General features: G+C 50.6%; 1 protein-coding gene across 5 annotated transcripts in view; it reads left to right on the top strand.

The window, feature by feature from the left end:
• NRP2 (neuropilin 2) overlaps window positions 1-15,374 on the top strand; it is a 114,987-nt gene that overhangs the window by 48,267 nt on the left and 51,346 nt on the right. For all 5 annotated transcript variants that reach the window (XM_030853985.3, XM_030853993.3, XM_030854012.3 and 2 more), the window contains exons 8-10: window positions 11,160-11,304; window positions 12,422-12,771; window positions 14,857-15,001. In XM_030853985.3, coding sequence (XP_030709845.1) covers window positions 11,160-11,304; window positions 12,422-12,771; window positions 14,857-15,001 — 640 coding nt within the window. The remainder of the gene's footprint in view (window positions 1-11,159; window positions 11,305-12,421; window positions 12,772-14,856; window positions 15,002-15,374) is intronic.

Genomic DNA, 15,374 nt, shown 5'->3' with positions numbered 1-15,374 from the left:
TTCTTTCCCTAGGAGCCAAGGGGTAATTTCATTTTTATTTTGTTGTTGTTGTTGTTTGGCTTTTTAGCGAATCAGTCCTGTGCACATAAAGGACGCCTGGGCAGAGGAAAAGCCCTTTCTGTCCCCATTAGAAATTCATTCTCTTGGTCCCTAGAAGGAGGCAGGAGAATGGAAAGCCTGACAATTAAGCATAGCGCCCGCTCCCCCCCTCCAGCCCCACATGCTCCCTCGTCCTCCCTCGCGTGTGGCAGGCGAGCTAGGAGACCTGCCAGGTTCTCGCCCCCGGGGGTGATCTCTGCTGCTCCTTCATTAGCAGATCTACTCCCAGCCGACTGTATTTCATGTGCAGACTGTATTTCATGTGCAGATTCCGCACCGTTCATGGCGCGTCAGCGCGGCTCTCTGGCTGTTCGGGTTGAAATAGTTGAGTGAACCGGGCCAAATAGATTTGTCAAGTCTGCTGCAGTTTGATTCGATGCCATGAACGGGAGGCCGGGTGAGGAGGGGACTTGGGGGCAGTGCGGGGAGAGGCTTCGTCTATGCCCCAGGCGCTTCTCTTTGTAGCTGCGGGATGGTGGGCGCTGTGCTCGTGGTGCTCAGTGGTGGGCTTGAAAGCAGAATTCAGCCAGCAGGACCTGTGAGCAAAGCCCAGCAGAGGTGGAGGCAACAGGCTGCTCTACTCCGTGGGGCAGGGGGAGGGTTTGCAGACACGAACCAGGGCACAGGGCGTGAGGAGGGGATGGTGATGTTTGGGGCAGAAATGTCGGAACTTGATTTCAATCCCCTGGTCACTGTCAACACCAGTGCAGTATACCAAAGACCAGGGAATTGGGGAAGTCAGAGAAAAACACGATTAATGAGCACTCAGGGTAGTGGAGGATGGCTGTGCTATTCCCTTGCAAAACAGTATTTACAGTTTGGACCCAGACTGGGCTGAGGCAAGGCCTGAGCCTATGGGGGGAAGACTTCCTCGTGGCCGGGAAGCAAGGATGACCGAGGAACTCTTTTGCAGCCTCCCACAGCCTGTGAGCAGCCTCTTCTTAGTCTCTTTCCATCCAACAGGTAACGATGAGGCTGCCGATGAGAAAGGCATTACGCTGTGGCCGGGAGTGTTGCAGATGTCCTCCTGGCAAAACACAGCCCAGTTACGCAGGCCACATGTACAGCACATCTCCAAATCCTCATCCAACTCCACATGCCATAGAAAACAGAACCTATGGGCTTCCCTGGTGGCGCAGTGGTTGAGAGTCCGCCTGCCGATGCAGGGGACACGGGTTCGTGCCCCGGTCCGGGAAGATCCCACATGCCGCGGAGCGGCTGGGCCCGTGAGCCATGGCCGCTCAGCCTGCGCGTCCGGAGCCTGTGCTCCGCAACGGGAGAGGCCACAGCAGTGAGAGGCCCGCGTACCGCAAAAAAAAAAAAAAAAAAGGAACCTATGATTTTCATTTGGGGGGATCCTCCTTACACGTATTTATGGAGTAACCACAGGCAGAGAGCTCTTCTGCCTGTTAGAGCCCATGTCCAGTCCACGTGCCCCCTTACATTATACAAATTGCTTCACATATATTTCTTCAGAAACCACAAGCATAAACTACTGCTTTGGTTTCGCCAGCTGTATTAATAACACCCCAAACATAGACATAGTGTTGTAAATACAGTAGTAGAAGGTTCGTGTGTGTGTCTGTAATTGCAGGCACAATTATGAACACACGGACCAAGGGAGGGGTGTGGAGAAAGATGGGCGGAGCTGGAAGGCAGGAGGCCTTGGCCGAGGTCCTGCTCACCTCTGAGATGCTGCTTCCGTGAGTCTGCACTGGAGGCAGTGAGACTGAGGCTGGTGTCAGGGCAGGAGGATAGAGGCCATGCCCTTATATGTCTAAGCAAAAGCCCTTGATTTCAGTTCTCCTTTATTCGGTAGGCATGGGCATCTTTCTTGCTGACACTGCTCTGGTCACCTTGCTCTTAGTCACAGTGTTGCTAGGCTGTTCTGACGTATTTGGAAGAAATCCCGGCTAAAAGAAAGGGTCTGTCGGATGCTACCTGTGTCCTGATGGCCAGATTGAGGATGGGAGGGTGAGGACGGAGATCAGGTAAGGTTTGGGTCCAAGAGTTTTCAGAATTACCCTGTAATGAGTAACAGAAATGCACTAAGGTCATCATATTAATGTAATGATGACTTCCAAGGGGCTTGGAGAACCCTCAGGCACTGGCCCATTTGCTTCAGAATTTAACAGTGTTTCAGACTGTGGAATTGAAGCTCTCAAGGCAAAGTAATTTGCCCCAGGGACATGGGGAACCGTGGAGTCCCTTGGAAGGCACCGGTCACCAGGCTTTGACTTCAGGCCGGTGTTTCCATAATCTGATCCAGGTCTGGCTCACCATCTTGCCTCCAGAGGGAAATTGGCTTCCTCCATGTTCCGTCCACGGGTCGAGAGGTGTGCATATTCATGGAGATCTGAAGTCAAGTCGGTTTGGTGGGCATGGCTCCTAGCACGGGCTCAGCATTTTGGATTTGGGGCCCCATCATAGAATCCTGAGATGTAGCGTTGAACGAAGCTGCTTTGCGTTTGATTTGGCCACGTCCCTTCAGAACAAATAAACCCCCGCTTCAAAAATCCTCTGTACTACATTTATTTTCCAAATTAAAATGAATTGTTGTGAAAGCCATTTGAGAATTTAAAACCCTCTGTGAAATGATCAGAGACTTAAGAGGAGAGAGAGTGGTGTCATAAAACCACACCCCCAAACCAGTCGGCTAACAGTTAGAGCCACGTGGCCAGACCTTCCAGGATGACGCACTATGCGACCTTGGAAATTTCTCTTCCCAGCTCCGTGCCTCAGTGTTTCCGCCTGCCCTAATGGAATGGTGCTGTAGCTACTGTTGGCAGAGCACTTTGGGATCCATGGCTGGAAGGCTCTCTGCAGATATAACTAATGTATTAGACCCGCAGAGCTCTTCTTGAACAGAAGGAAGTTATCAATTTAAAAAGTAACAAGGGATCTCCCATGGGATATTTACTGCCTCCTTTAAAGTCATAGGTCTGGAAAGGACCTGGTGAGTCATCCAGACTTCTCCCTGCATCTGATGGGGCCTGTGCTTGGGCTGCCTCAGATTAACGGTACCCCTCATTCTTCAGTTAGGAGTGCAATTATTCCTCCAATAGAAAATTTTTAGGTTTTCAAAAAATACCTTTTTTTTAAGCTTCCTGGTGGATGACTGGTTTTTCCTTTTCCTTTTTTTTTTTTTTTTTTGCGATACGCGGGCCTCTCACTGTTGTGGCCTCTCCCGTTGCGGAGCACAGGCTCCGGACGCGCAGGCTCAGCGGCCATGGCTCACGGGCCCAGCCGCTCTGCGGCATGTGGGATCTTCCTGGATCGGGGCACGAACCCGTGTCCCCTGCGTCGGCAGACGGACTCAACCACTGCGCCACCAGAGAAGCCCCCTTTTCCTTTTTATTGTAATAATTTTGTTTACTGTCTATAAGATTAAGACAATGACTCAAACCATCAGCTAGCAGTGGGCATCAGACTTTAGAAGTCATGGATGTGATTGCATCGTCTAGGGTTATATATGTTTAGAAGAGGGCTGATGACCTTTTCAAATTCAAGTCCCCCCAGTTTATCTGTTCCCCTCAGTTATAACCAAGAATAATCCAGGGCCCTCGGTAATTAAGTTTGTCCCTTATCCATTTGCCATGGGATGAGCTCAGACCTTTAGCCTTTCCACTTAGGAAGCTCCAGGGAAATTTTCATTATACACAAGCTTGGAACCTTTTCTCCATCAGGCCCCCATGGCTGGCTTCACCCAACTCCCATGGGTGCTGAATCGTCTCCGGGAGCTGAGGCCAGCCTCCCTGGTGCTTACAGCCTTGATGCTAAATTCCTCGTGCTTCCCAGGCCAGTGGGGCAGAGCAGATAGCAGGGGATGTGGAACGGCGCCGTGATTTTGCTTGGGCTGTGAAAACACGCGCTTTGCCCTAACCTCAGCATCCCTAGATGAGCAGTGGGGTGAACACCTCTGCAGGTGGATTGTCAGGTTCTTTGCCATCACCGGTTCCCTGCTCTGTGCTTTCCTGAGATTTCACCCGGAAAAGGAGTGCAGGTGGCAGGTAGACTCAGCAACCTCATTCCCCGTAGCTTTTCTGCTCTCTTTTCCCCACCTGGAAGTTAAAGGTGCCTCCTTAAATAATGTGGCGGTGTCTTTGTAGGAGGTTTTCAGTGTGGAGGCCCTTCCCACCCAGGTAGAATGTGTGTTTCTGCCCCACCTTCACAGGAGGACTTCCGGCCCCTCGTTGCTCTGATGCTCCACTCTCTCCCATACCATCTCTCCTCCAGCCCCAAATCCCTGAGCTGCCCTCCTCGCCTCTCCTCCCTCATGCTTTCCTGTCTCAAATCCTGAAACCCTGATCCTGTTAGTATGCTGTGTTCCAGGGCTCAGTGTCTCGTGGGGGTAACGTAATCCCGCAGTAAATCTAACGGGCCCCGCCAGGCACACACAGAGGGGGATGTGCACATCCCAGCACCTCAGCCCCCACCCCCAGAAAGAAAGCGGTCTCCCTGCCCTACAGCCCCCGACCAGCTCCTGCTTGCTTCTCTATCTCCTCCCTCACATCAGCAAAACTGCTTGATGACGAAAGCAGCCCTGAAGTGAAGGAGGAGGAGACAGGAGGGCATCATGGTCATAAACGAGCATTTGGTGGCTAGGGAATTTCTCTGCCCTACCCGCATCCCTTCCCTCCCTTAAATTCTCTCTCTCTCTCTCTCTCTCTGTCTCTCATATGTGTGTGTGTATATATATATATATATATATATATATATATATATATATACACACACACATACATGAGAGAGACATCCTTTCTGATTCTGTATCTGGCTAAGTTCCCACATTCACTAGAATAAGAGCAGCTTTAAAAAATTTTTATAGTCTTTAAGGAAGAGTTTTAAGAGAGAAATGTCAGGACCATGATTTACAAACAGGAAAAAAAAGGTCCATTACCTTAGCATCATTTCCCGAGTGCAGCATTCACCCTCACCCACACCTGTTTGGTGCAACAAATTAATTAAACAGGATGGCATTCATTGATTAACAATTTATTTCTATGTGTAGCCCCAATGGCTAGCTTTAGAGAAAATGCAAGGGGAGGAGGTGGGAGTGGGAGGGCTGGGACTAGGTTCTGCAGTGAGGATGAGTCGGTACCATTGTTTCTGAGACAGATTTTTTAAATGCGCTCCTGGTTTCCCCCGTCTCTGCCCTCGACTCCTGTCATCTCCCTTCTCTGCCTGCTTTGTTCTCCTCCTTCAGTGTCTGTGCCAGGGAGATTGAAAAGGAGAACTTTGGATGCGACGCAACATGTATTAGTGGAGAGAAATATTTATTCTTTAAAAAAGGAAGAAGAAGGTCTCCTGCACAATTTCTACCTCAGGGCTCCAACACTATGTTGTCTTTGAAAAATTTCCTGCTTCTGTGCAATCCCTGGAGCTGGCCACGTTCAGATATTTACAGCAAAATAGAAATAAACTATAGGTCACAGCATAGGGAATGAAGAGACAGGCATGCGCAGGTGCAGTACTGAAGCCCTATCAGGAGGGAGGCTGTGCACAGAATGAGGGCCTGCCTCGTGGCGGGAGGTTAAACAGCCGGGAACACTGTGAGGCTGCACCGTGTCCTTCCGCCAAGGAGCTCAAAGACTGACGGACATGGAGCATCTATACCGGCCTGGGCACCCGGATGTTGATGGCAGAGATGAACGGTGTATGGGAGAGGGATGTAGGGCTGGCAGAGAATCCCCCCACCTAGAGGCCTCCAAGGTAGGCCGTGAAACACTCACTGTTCTCAGCAGTGCCTGAGTCACTGCATACTCTTCAAAGAGGACTTTGGGAGGGGTCAGCAGGGAGAGGTGGTGTGACTAGAAATGGGGTGAAAGAGAAAAGATGCCCTCAGGGATGCTTTCTGGCTAGATGTTTCTTCTTAGAGTTTATATATTATTTTCTTTAATGTGTTTTTTACATAGTATTAGAGTCCATGCCTTACGAGCTCACAGGAGTGGTCACAACATGTTGATTTTCTTTTCCTGGGGGGAGAAGATGGCGGAGGGGGGTGAAGGTGTAGATAATAACCAAATTGGGATATTGGAAAGCAGCCAATTTAACTGGCAGATGCCCCCCTCCCCCCTGAGGTGCAAATCAGAAAATGCATGACGTGCTGCTGGTTTCTGATTCTGTCTTACTGAAAATAAACCAAAGGTCTCAGAAATCAATTGGAAAGTGTTGGATTATGTTCAGAATTCAGCAAGGCACCAAATGGATTATCCAAACCACTTCTTGTCCTGAATTGTTTTTTAAACTTGGTTTATAGAAGTGCACTTGAAGAAATCTTTATGTTCAACATAGCTTCACATATATATATATATATATTAGTCATTACAACATTATCAACGCTATCCCCACCTCTTAAGAAGGTTAGGGTCACTTTGAGCACACCTCTGGTTTTCCTTTGGGCAGGAAAGCAACCATATTAACATTTCTCTTTTAAAGTTAACAAAACTGTATACCATGTGTGACATCCAGCTTTTAAAGCAGATGTTAAAATGTGATCACCACGTTTGATATATGTCTATCTGGGGACGCCATACACTGACAGGCTGCTGAGTTTTCTCAGCAATATGGACTCCTCACTGCAAAGTCATGGCCTGAAAATTCCTGGCCTCGAGGTGGGACTTGAGAGTCAGTGGCTTTCAGAACTTGAACTTCCCCAGTTGAACAAAGACCTATTTATTGCTTGTGACGTGGCTTCCAGTCCAATATCTGTCCTTGGTATCGTGCAGGCACTGGAGCCAGCAGGGAGGGCTGGTAGAGTTTAGTGTCTACCTGCAAGCGTGTTATCGACTTTATTTTCCTGAAGGAGAAATCAAGGTATCTAAGGTTTATTGATTGGCCTATAGTGATTCAGTGAGTCGGAAGGGAATAGGGAGTAAAACCAATTCCCTGGCATCATCTCCCAAGCACACAACCCCTTACCTTGCAATGGCAGGACTGGAAGTCAAGGTTCCATCTCAGAGAATTTGATCAGAAAATATATGAAGGGTGATTCTGAAACCACAGAAGCATTGAAAAAGTCATAAAGATGTATAATGTATGATAGCATTTACCAGCTATAAATAGGGCAGTGCAAGGAGGAAAAAAGAGAGACCTTGGAAATCCATTGGGTCAGGAGAAATAGAAACTGCTTAATATTTCATTAAAAATGGATCTTCTTAAATTGCACTTTGATATCTTTGGGCGAAAGATGATATGTAAGAACTAAGGTGTTGTTATGTATGACTCTTCGTTATTAATCATTTGGACTGTTATTGAACTAAAACATCAACAAGATATTTTCTCCCTCTGAGTGGGGCAGTCACCATGTGTTTTGGGCACTGTTTGAAGTATATGAAAATCCACTTCCCTTGTCCACAAAAGCACTTAGGCTACAAGGGACAATGGTAACTAAAATGCCATGCTAGAAAGTGGACACTTCCGGGGCAGTTCTAAATGAGAAACTCTTGTGAAGAAAGCCTTAGAGTCTGGGGGCCAGAGCGGACCTTGCAAATCAGCTCATGCAATCCCCTCATTTAATGGAGGAGGAAATTGGGGCCTGGGGGAGGTACAGATATTTGCCCACACCTAGGAGCTAATTAACAGCAGAGTCTGGTTCCTGGTTCAGTGGTGTTTGGACTTTTTTTTCCCACTACACCCACCTCAGAGTGAGAGGTATACAAAAAGTTTATTAAAATAAGATGGTATTCCTTCAGCCAAGGGTCCAGAGAGCAGAAGGCAGATATGAGCCCAAGGTCAAGAGCAAACAAGACACCAAGAAGGACCTAGGCTTGGAAACGGGAAGGATAATTTGAGGTCACATTGAAAGAGGCTTCATTGGGTTCCAGGGGTGGGAGAAGAGTGAGCAAAACTGAATAGCAGAATGAAGGTCAATTTGAGCACCAGGTGGATGTCCTCAGGGACATCAACCACGTGCCTGCCTCCCTTTCTGGCTGAGGCCATTGTAGACAGAGATCCAGGGGCTCACCCAAGCCTGTGGCCACACGCATCCGTGGGAAGACCAGCCCCTCCCCAGGTGTATACCCACACGTGTGTGCCCCCCGTGCCCACGGGCAGCCGGCCTTCCCAAGGCAGTCCACAGGCAAAGTCGTTTCCTTACTGAGGCAGGAGAGGAAAGGTTTCTTGGTGTTGTCCGCCAAGGCTGAGAAATGAAGGGGTCAGATAAGATAAAACTGGATATTAAAAACACGAGACGTGCTGTGTTTCTAAACGGCACCAGCGTGGTGTGTACGCTGTGGATTAGCAGCTGTGTTAAAGTTCAGAGCCACTCAACACTCCAATTATATATTCACGTGGAAAATCAAGCCCCCGCCCCTGCCCCCTCGCTTACGGACTCCTCAGCATCTCCTGTTGGAGGTCACACACAGCCACCGTCACCATCCTCAGGGAGTAGGCCGGTGGGGACCCACCGCTGCTCACAGCAGCCGTCTGAAATGAGCAGAGGGCTGCATTTGCTGCTTCCCTGCCAAAGCAAAACAAAACAAAACAAAGCAAAGAGCCTCTGCCTCACGCTGAATTCTCGCAGAACTGATTAATCTCTTTCCCTTGGATTCAGTTCCTCCATCCCTCTCCTCAGAGCTTCAGAGGAAGCCAAGGAACGGGCATGGCGAGGCTGAGGCTGAGATCGTGCTGGGCCCTGGGCCCTCCTGCCGGTGGCCCCTCCCCAGATTAGATCACAGAGGTTCAGGCGCCTCTCTCTTCCCTTAGGCCTTCTCCCAGGTGTCTGGAACTAACCCTCTTTCCTTCTGCTTTCGTGGCCCTTCTTCTTCCTCCGCTTTGTCTTCTCGCCCCTCTGTGTCCTCAATCACTATGCAGGAAGCAGCCAGACCGAAGCTGGGAGGGGTGGGTGGGCACACAGTCCCGCCTTGGTTCTCCGTGCGGTCCGCAGGGAGCAGAGGAGGAAACTGGTGGACTGGGACCAGGGCAGAGGCTCCCCAGGGGAGGAGAAGGAGCGGCAAGGCTGGTGCGGGAGCTCCCCTGGAATAAGTGGGCTCAACACCAGGAACGAGGGGTTGCAACTGAATACCGTGGTCCAGGGAAAACTTGTTTCCTCCTCTCCTTCCCTCTGTTTCTCTTAAACAGACAACTTCCCCTCATTTGGCAAAAGGTGTGATGGCTCTGAGCCTTCACCCCCACCGTCAGTGGGGTGCTCTTAACAGCTCTAACTTTTGACCTTAGTAAGTGGGAAATACAGAAGGTTCAAGGTTGCCAAATGGCCGAGTTCCTGGTTGCAGTTCCTGAGGAAGCAAGGACCACGTTGTTCATTAGCTCTAAGCTTCTGTGCTGCTCTTTGCTGTTACTCGGGTCATTCTACGTTGGGATTATGAACACCCTGGGAGCAAGCACATGACTGAACAGCAACTCTACTTCCATTCCACCCATGCTTGGGGACCTTAAGGGCTCCACGACTCCTAGCCACCAACATAAACGCTGCAGATGTAGACGAGACGAGAGTCAAGGGAGAAAACCACAAGCCTGAAATCTAAAAACGTGGCAAGGGCTTGAGATCTGGACAGACATCTCTGAGCCTCAGTTTTTTCATCAATAAAGTGGAAATAATAGTACTTACCTCCCGGAATGTTGTAGGCCTAATTATGTTTACACAGTGTCTGGCTCAATGAGATTCCAATATACCATTTTCCCCATTCCCCTTATCCCAGATCTGTCAGTGCCTAAACAGCTCGCATGTTATAGGTGCCAGGAGCTGAAGGAGCTTGTCCCCCTACCCAGGAGAAATTGCTAGTTGTTGCAGAGTTGCCTGTGAGTGGATTTACGGTCACATGGTTGTTAGAGCTATGACAGGTATGATCTAGAAGCGATGGTTAGTTGGTCTTTCCCTTCACTCTTATCCAGGGAAACCAAGAGAAACTTACATATACTTGTTGCAGCTACTCTTTCCTTTTTTAATGGAGAACACAAAAAAGCCCAAGGCCGTTATTGATTTGGGCCATCTGGTAAGCTAGGACTTGCTCCTACCATGTTGGATTAGAAGCTACTCTGGAAAGCCTTTCCTCCCATAAGAGGTGCAGTGGTCAGATGGGGACAGGGATGGATTTCATTACAGGGCAGGGTCTACAGTGAGAGAAAGCCAGAGCAGGGCTCCAGCGGCCTGTCTGCAACCCTGACCCTACAACAAAGACCAGAAAGAACCAAGCAAGTGTTGACTGACACGGGGGCACCGGGGGTGGACAGCTCCCACCCTCTCACCCCTCCACGGAGCAGGGAGACCTCTAGGGAACTAACAGAAACAACTGTGAAGCACTTTCTGATTATAAAATACCCGGAACTCTTCCTCTAGGCCTGAAACCTGAGGAAAAGGGAGAGTCAAGTTCAAGCTAGTGAGAGAGGTCCACAACCCTAAAAGATGACATTGTCTCTCCATTTTTTGTTTGTTTGTTTTTTGTTTTGCGGTACGCGGGCCTCTCACTGTTGTGGCCTCTCCCGTTGCGGAGCACAGGCTCTGGACGCGCAGGCTCAGCAGCCACGGCTCAGGGGCCCAGCTGCTCCGCGGCATGTGGGATCTTCCCGGACCGGGGCACGAACCCGTGTCCCCTGCGTCGGCAGGCGGACTCTCAACCAATGCGCCACCAGGGAAGCCCTGTCGCTCCATTTTTAAAGGATATTCTACTTTCTTTTTCCCCTCCCTCCCTCCCTCCCTCCCTCCCTCTCTCTCTCTCTCTCTCTCTGTGTCTCTCTGTCTCTCTGTCTCTCTGTCTCTCTGTCTCTCTCTCTCTCTCTCTCTCTCTCTCTCTCTCTCGACTTCTGAAAGTGTTTTCCTTTCATGGTGCCTTCCTCTGCTGGCCCTCAGGCCCAGAGGCAAAATTTTCCTTCCCTCCAAAAGTTTTTGTGAAGACCATGTATCGCTTTCAACTTAGAGCAGTGTGAGAAATTACATTTTTTTCATGGTGTTTCTAAAACAGCACCAAACAACAAACCCACTGATTATTTCTAAGCTTAAGAGAAATAAAATTGAACAGACCTTTCCCTCTCCGTCAGAGGCTGTGTGGCTCACCTGCATACGGGGATTTTGCTATAACATGGATTCGTGTGTGATGTTACAGGTCTTCCAAGCCAACAACGATGCCACGGAGGTGGTTCTGAACAAGCTGCACTCACCGCTGCTGACACGCTTCGTCAGGGTCCGTCCACAGACCTGGCACTCGGGCATCGCCCTCCGCCTGGAGCTCTTCGGCTGCCGGGTCACAGGTGAAGTGGGGCTCCTGTGAGGTCGGGGGGCTCTGCGCCCCCTCCCAGCACTCTGCAATCGGCTTGATTGTACCACGTGACCTTAGCAGAAGGCTGGCTTTTACCTGTAACCCCCTGTATGGGTACTGAATGCACACTGACTCTAGACCCTGCCTTGCCGGCTACCATTTCTTCACGCACACTCCACTCACTCATTCGCTGCACAAATACTTCTGGAAGGCCCGCTGTGTGCCAGGCCACACATTGGGAGCTGGAAGTGAATAAGAGGAGGGAACGAGCAGATGGGGTCTCTGACATGCTGGAACTTTCAGGCGGGTAGGCAAGATAGATAATAAACAAATGTAAGTACAGGGGTAATTATACACTAAAATGCGTGTGTGAAGGAAGAGGACAGGATGCTCTGAGAGTGAGTGAGGGGACCTCACTGAGTGTTGATTGAAAGTTTGGGGACAGCCTTTCTGAGGATGTGACACTTAAACTCGGGGATGAGTAAAGAGTAGTCTGATGGTGACTGAGGGGAAGAGCATTTTGGGTAGAGGGAACAGCATGTTCCGGGATGCTGGCAGGACGCAAGGCAGTAAAGAGCTGTGGTAACACATGTGAAATTAAGATCTGGTCCCAGGAACGGTTCCATGTAGTTCGGGAAATAATCCCCTGAGCTCAGCCTAGCTGAGCTCCCCTGCACTCACTGCCCCTAGGAGGATCAGTAGGGACTGTGTCACCAAGGATGTGAGAGTCCTTGGCTAACAACATGAGACACTCGGCCATGCCAGGCACCACGCTGAGATCTTTTATATTGTAACTAACAGAACCCATGCAACAACCCCCAAGAGGTAAGTACTGCTGTTAGCCCTCCTTTAGGCCTGGGGAAACTGAGGCACAGAGCACTTCGATTATTTTCCCAAAGTCAAGCAGCTAGTAAGTGACAAAGCAAATGTGAATCCAGCTAGCCCAGCTGGGCTCTTAACCACAGCGCTATCCCACCTTGAAATGCAGAGAAATCAGTGCTGACTTCAAAGTGTTGATAGTCAGGTTCTTCGACAGTTCCCTACTGGTTGGGGGTACCCAGTTAGCAGGGTGCCAGCATGACCTCTTGTACCTTCCTCCCTCTCCGCAGACGCCCCCTGCTCCGACATGCTGGGGATGCTCTCGGGCCTCATTGCCGACTCCCAGATCTCTGCTTCCTCTACCCGCGAGTACCTCTGGAGCCCCAGTGCTGCCCGTCTGGTCAGCAGCCGCTCAGGCTGGTTCCCTCGGATCCCTCAGGCCCAGCCGGGCGAGGAATGGCTCCAGGTAGACCTGGGAGCGCCCAAGACCGTGAAAGGCGTCATCATCCAGGGAGCCCGCGGAGGAGACAGCATCACCGCCGTGGAAGCCAGGGCGTTTGTGCGCAAGTTCAAAGTCGCCTACAGCCTAAATGGCAAAGACTGGGAGCACATCCAGGACCCCAGGACCCAGCAGCCGAAGGTAGGATGTTCCCGGAGGACTCCCTAACCTTGCCCCAAACAGGGAGGTTGATTTGGGGGATGTTGATTTCCCATCTAGATGGTCATCACCAACCCCAGCCCGTCAAACAAATATTAACTGAGAGATTACTTTGTGCCAAGCCCTCTGCTAAATGCCTTATTTTAGCCTTTACGACATCTCTAGAAGGTAGGTCCTTTCGTCCCTCCCATTTTAGAGGTAACAAAACTGAGGCTTGATGTCATGCCAGGGTCATACAGTACCTGTGGTAGAGCCATGATTCAGACCCAAGTCTCACTCCAGAGCCCAAATGCCTAACCACTACTCAACACTGCCTTTCTACTGTCTTGGACACTCTTTCTACCCTGTTTCAGATAAAGTGTCCTTGGAACTGGCCAGACATCCAAAGGGGATGTGGTTTTTGGAGGCTCAACTGTAGAAACTAGTGAATTACTTCCAAAAACAACTGTGTTTTTCTGAGTGTTGCTGCACTCCTTTGTATTTTCCTGGGCTTGACTACTTAGATCTTTCTTGCCTCTCACATGGAGGCTGGGAAGAGGCAAGAGAAACTAACTCCAGTCCAGAAGCGCAGGCCAGTGTAACACCCCCTTCTGCCCTCGGAGGAGTGAAGGTCAGCCCTCAACGAGGGGCACCGAGGAGCCCCAGGAAAGGGAGAGGACATCACAGCCCTGTCCCCCTCCAGGTTAATTGCCCAGTCAGCCAGGCGTTCCGATCCTCATTGCTAAGTTACTCCTCATTTTCCTCAGAAGAGCAGGGCCCCTAATAAGGAAGGGGTATCACATGTCTCTGTTTAGCAAATGTTTTCCACTCTTAATGCAGAGGCAAGGTCTGGGTTGGAGGTTTTGCAGTGCTGATGTAAACTCCCAGCTTATAATTCCAGCGGCTTGGAAAGGCTCAGTGCTTGGTAACTGGAACCTTCAGTGGATGGAGCAGAAGTCGGACCACTGGCTCCCCCAGGGACAGCTGACCCTGGCGCTTCTTTTTTTTTTTTTTTTTTTTGCGGTATGCGGGCCTCTCCCTGTTGTGGCCTCTCCCGTCACAGGCTCCGGACGCGCCGGCTCAGCGGCCATGGCTCACAGGCCCAGCTGCTCCGCGGCATGTGGGATCTTCCTGGACCGGGGCACGAACCCGTGTCCCCTGCGTCGGCAGGTGGACCCTCAACCACTGCGCCACCAGGGAAGCCCCACCCTGGCTCTTCTTGACTATTCTGGGGGCCTTGGAAAGGAGATGATCTTAGCTAGGGTCAGAGCCTGCCCTCCCCATGACAGTGCCCCCCTTTTGGAATTGTGGGCATCCTGCAAAATGAGTTGGCTCTGCCTCATTCCTAGATGCTAATCAGCTACAGCCCCTGGCACACCTGCACACCAACAGTCCCCTAAGTCACTGGTTCACAGGTACGCTTTGGGTTGGGTCCCCCACCCGGCTTCAGCCAGGGCAGCCCCACTGTCATCCATTTTATGAGGTGTGGCTTTAGGTGAGGTTTCTTTTGACAGAATTTCTTCCACTAAACCAAGGTTGGGGGAACACAGTCTTAGATTATCAGGGTGTGACCAGTGGAAATTGTCATTAGCCTAGAAAAGGGATGGTCACTTTCCCTTCAGCCTCTCAGTGACCTGGCATTTTCTAAACCTAGACTTTCAAGCTGGGACTTTCTAAATCTAGACTTTTAAGCATCTGGGAAAGAACTTCTTTTTCTAGTAAACCGAGAACTTCAGAACAGGCAAGACAGCCTAAATGCCCTTCACTCCTCTCCAGCCAAATCCAGCTTAAGACTCACGCAGAGCCGAATTCTGAGTCCTCAGTTTCACTCCAAGGATAGAGAACAGAACCCAGCAATTGCCACTTTCATCTGCTCCCCATCTGCCGTGTTTCTCCCAAATGAATAAAAACCTTGGTCTGAGAATGGGGCTCCCACGGACCAAAACGGGCAGTGACCATGAATTAACTCTGAAGCTGCCTTCCGGTTGGATGTGAGGGGTGAGGTGGGAAGGGGGGAGGAAGGAGCAGAAGGGAGGAGTGAGGAGGGCTCCCACCTAAGAAGGGCTGAGCAGCCTGTCTCCCCTGCAGCTGTTTGAAGGGAACATGCACTACGACACCCCTGACATCCGGAGGTTTGACCCTGTCCTGGCGCAGTACGTGCGGGTGTACCCTGAGAGGTGGTCCCCTGCGGGCATTGGGATGCGACTGGAGGTGCTGGGCTGTGACTGGACAGGTAAGGCCCTCTTTCCACTGTGGGTCTCACTCACATGGTCTCATGACCCCGGCTTCCTGGGATGGCCTGGGAGGAGGTCAGACCACGACGGGGATGGGGCAGAGGGGCAGCCATCCCTGGGGTGAAACCCCATCAGTTCAAAACGCTGCTGCCTCCTGCCTGCCCTGGGCTGCACTTTGTTCTGCCTCAAACCACCGGCACTACGGCCTCTGGACTCAGGACAGCTCCTCGAGGGATGTGCTTTGTCATTTTTAAAGGATCATTTCAGTCCTCCAACCCCAGTCTCTCAAAAACAAATCATAACCACACACTGCCCACCCAAATTCAATTAGACCCTGACTCTTCAGGCCAGAGGGCTGTGGCTGTTGATTTA

The sequence above is a fragment of the Globicephala melas genome, chromosome 7 (assembly GCF_963455315.2).
Source record: "Globicephala melas chromosome 7, mGloMel1.2, whole genome shotgun sequence".
NCBI classification, from domain to species: Eukaryota; Metazoa; Chordata; class Mammalia; order Artiodactyla; family Delphinidae; genus Globicephala; species Globicephala melas.
The sequence above is the reverse complement of the archived record's forward strand: the minus strand, read 5'-3'. Positions and strand labels throughout refer to the sequence as shown.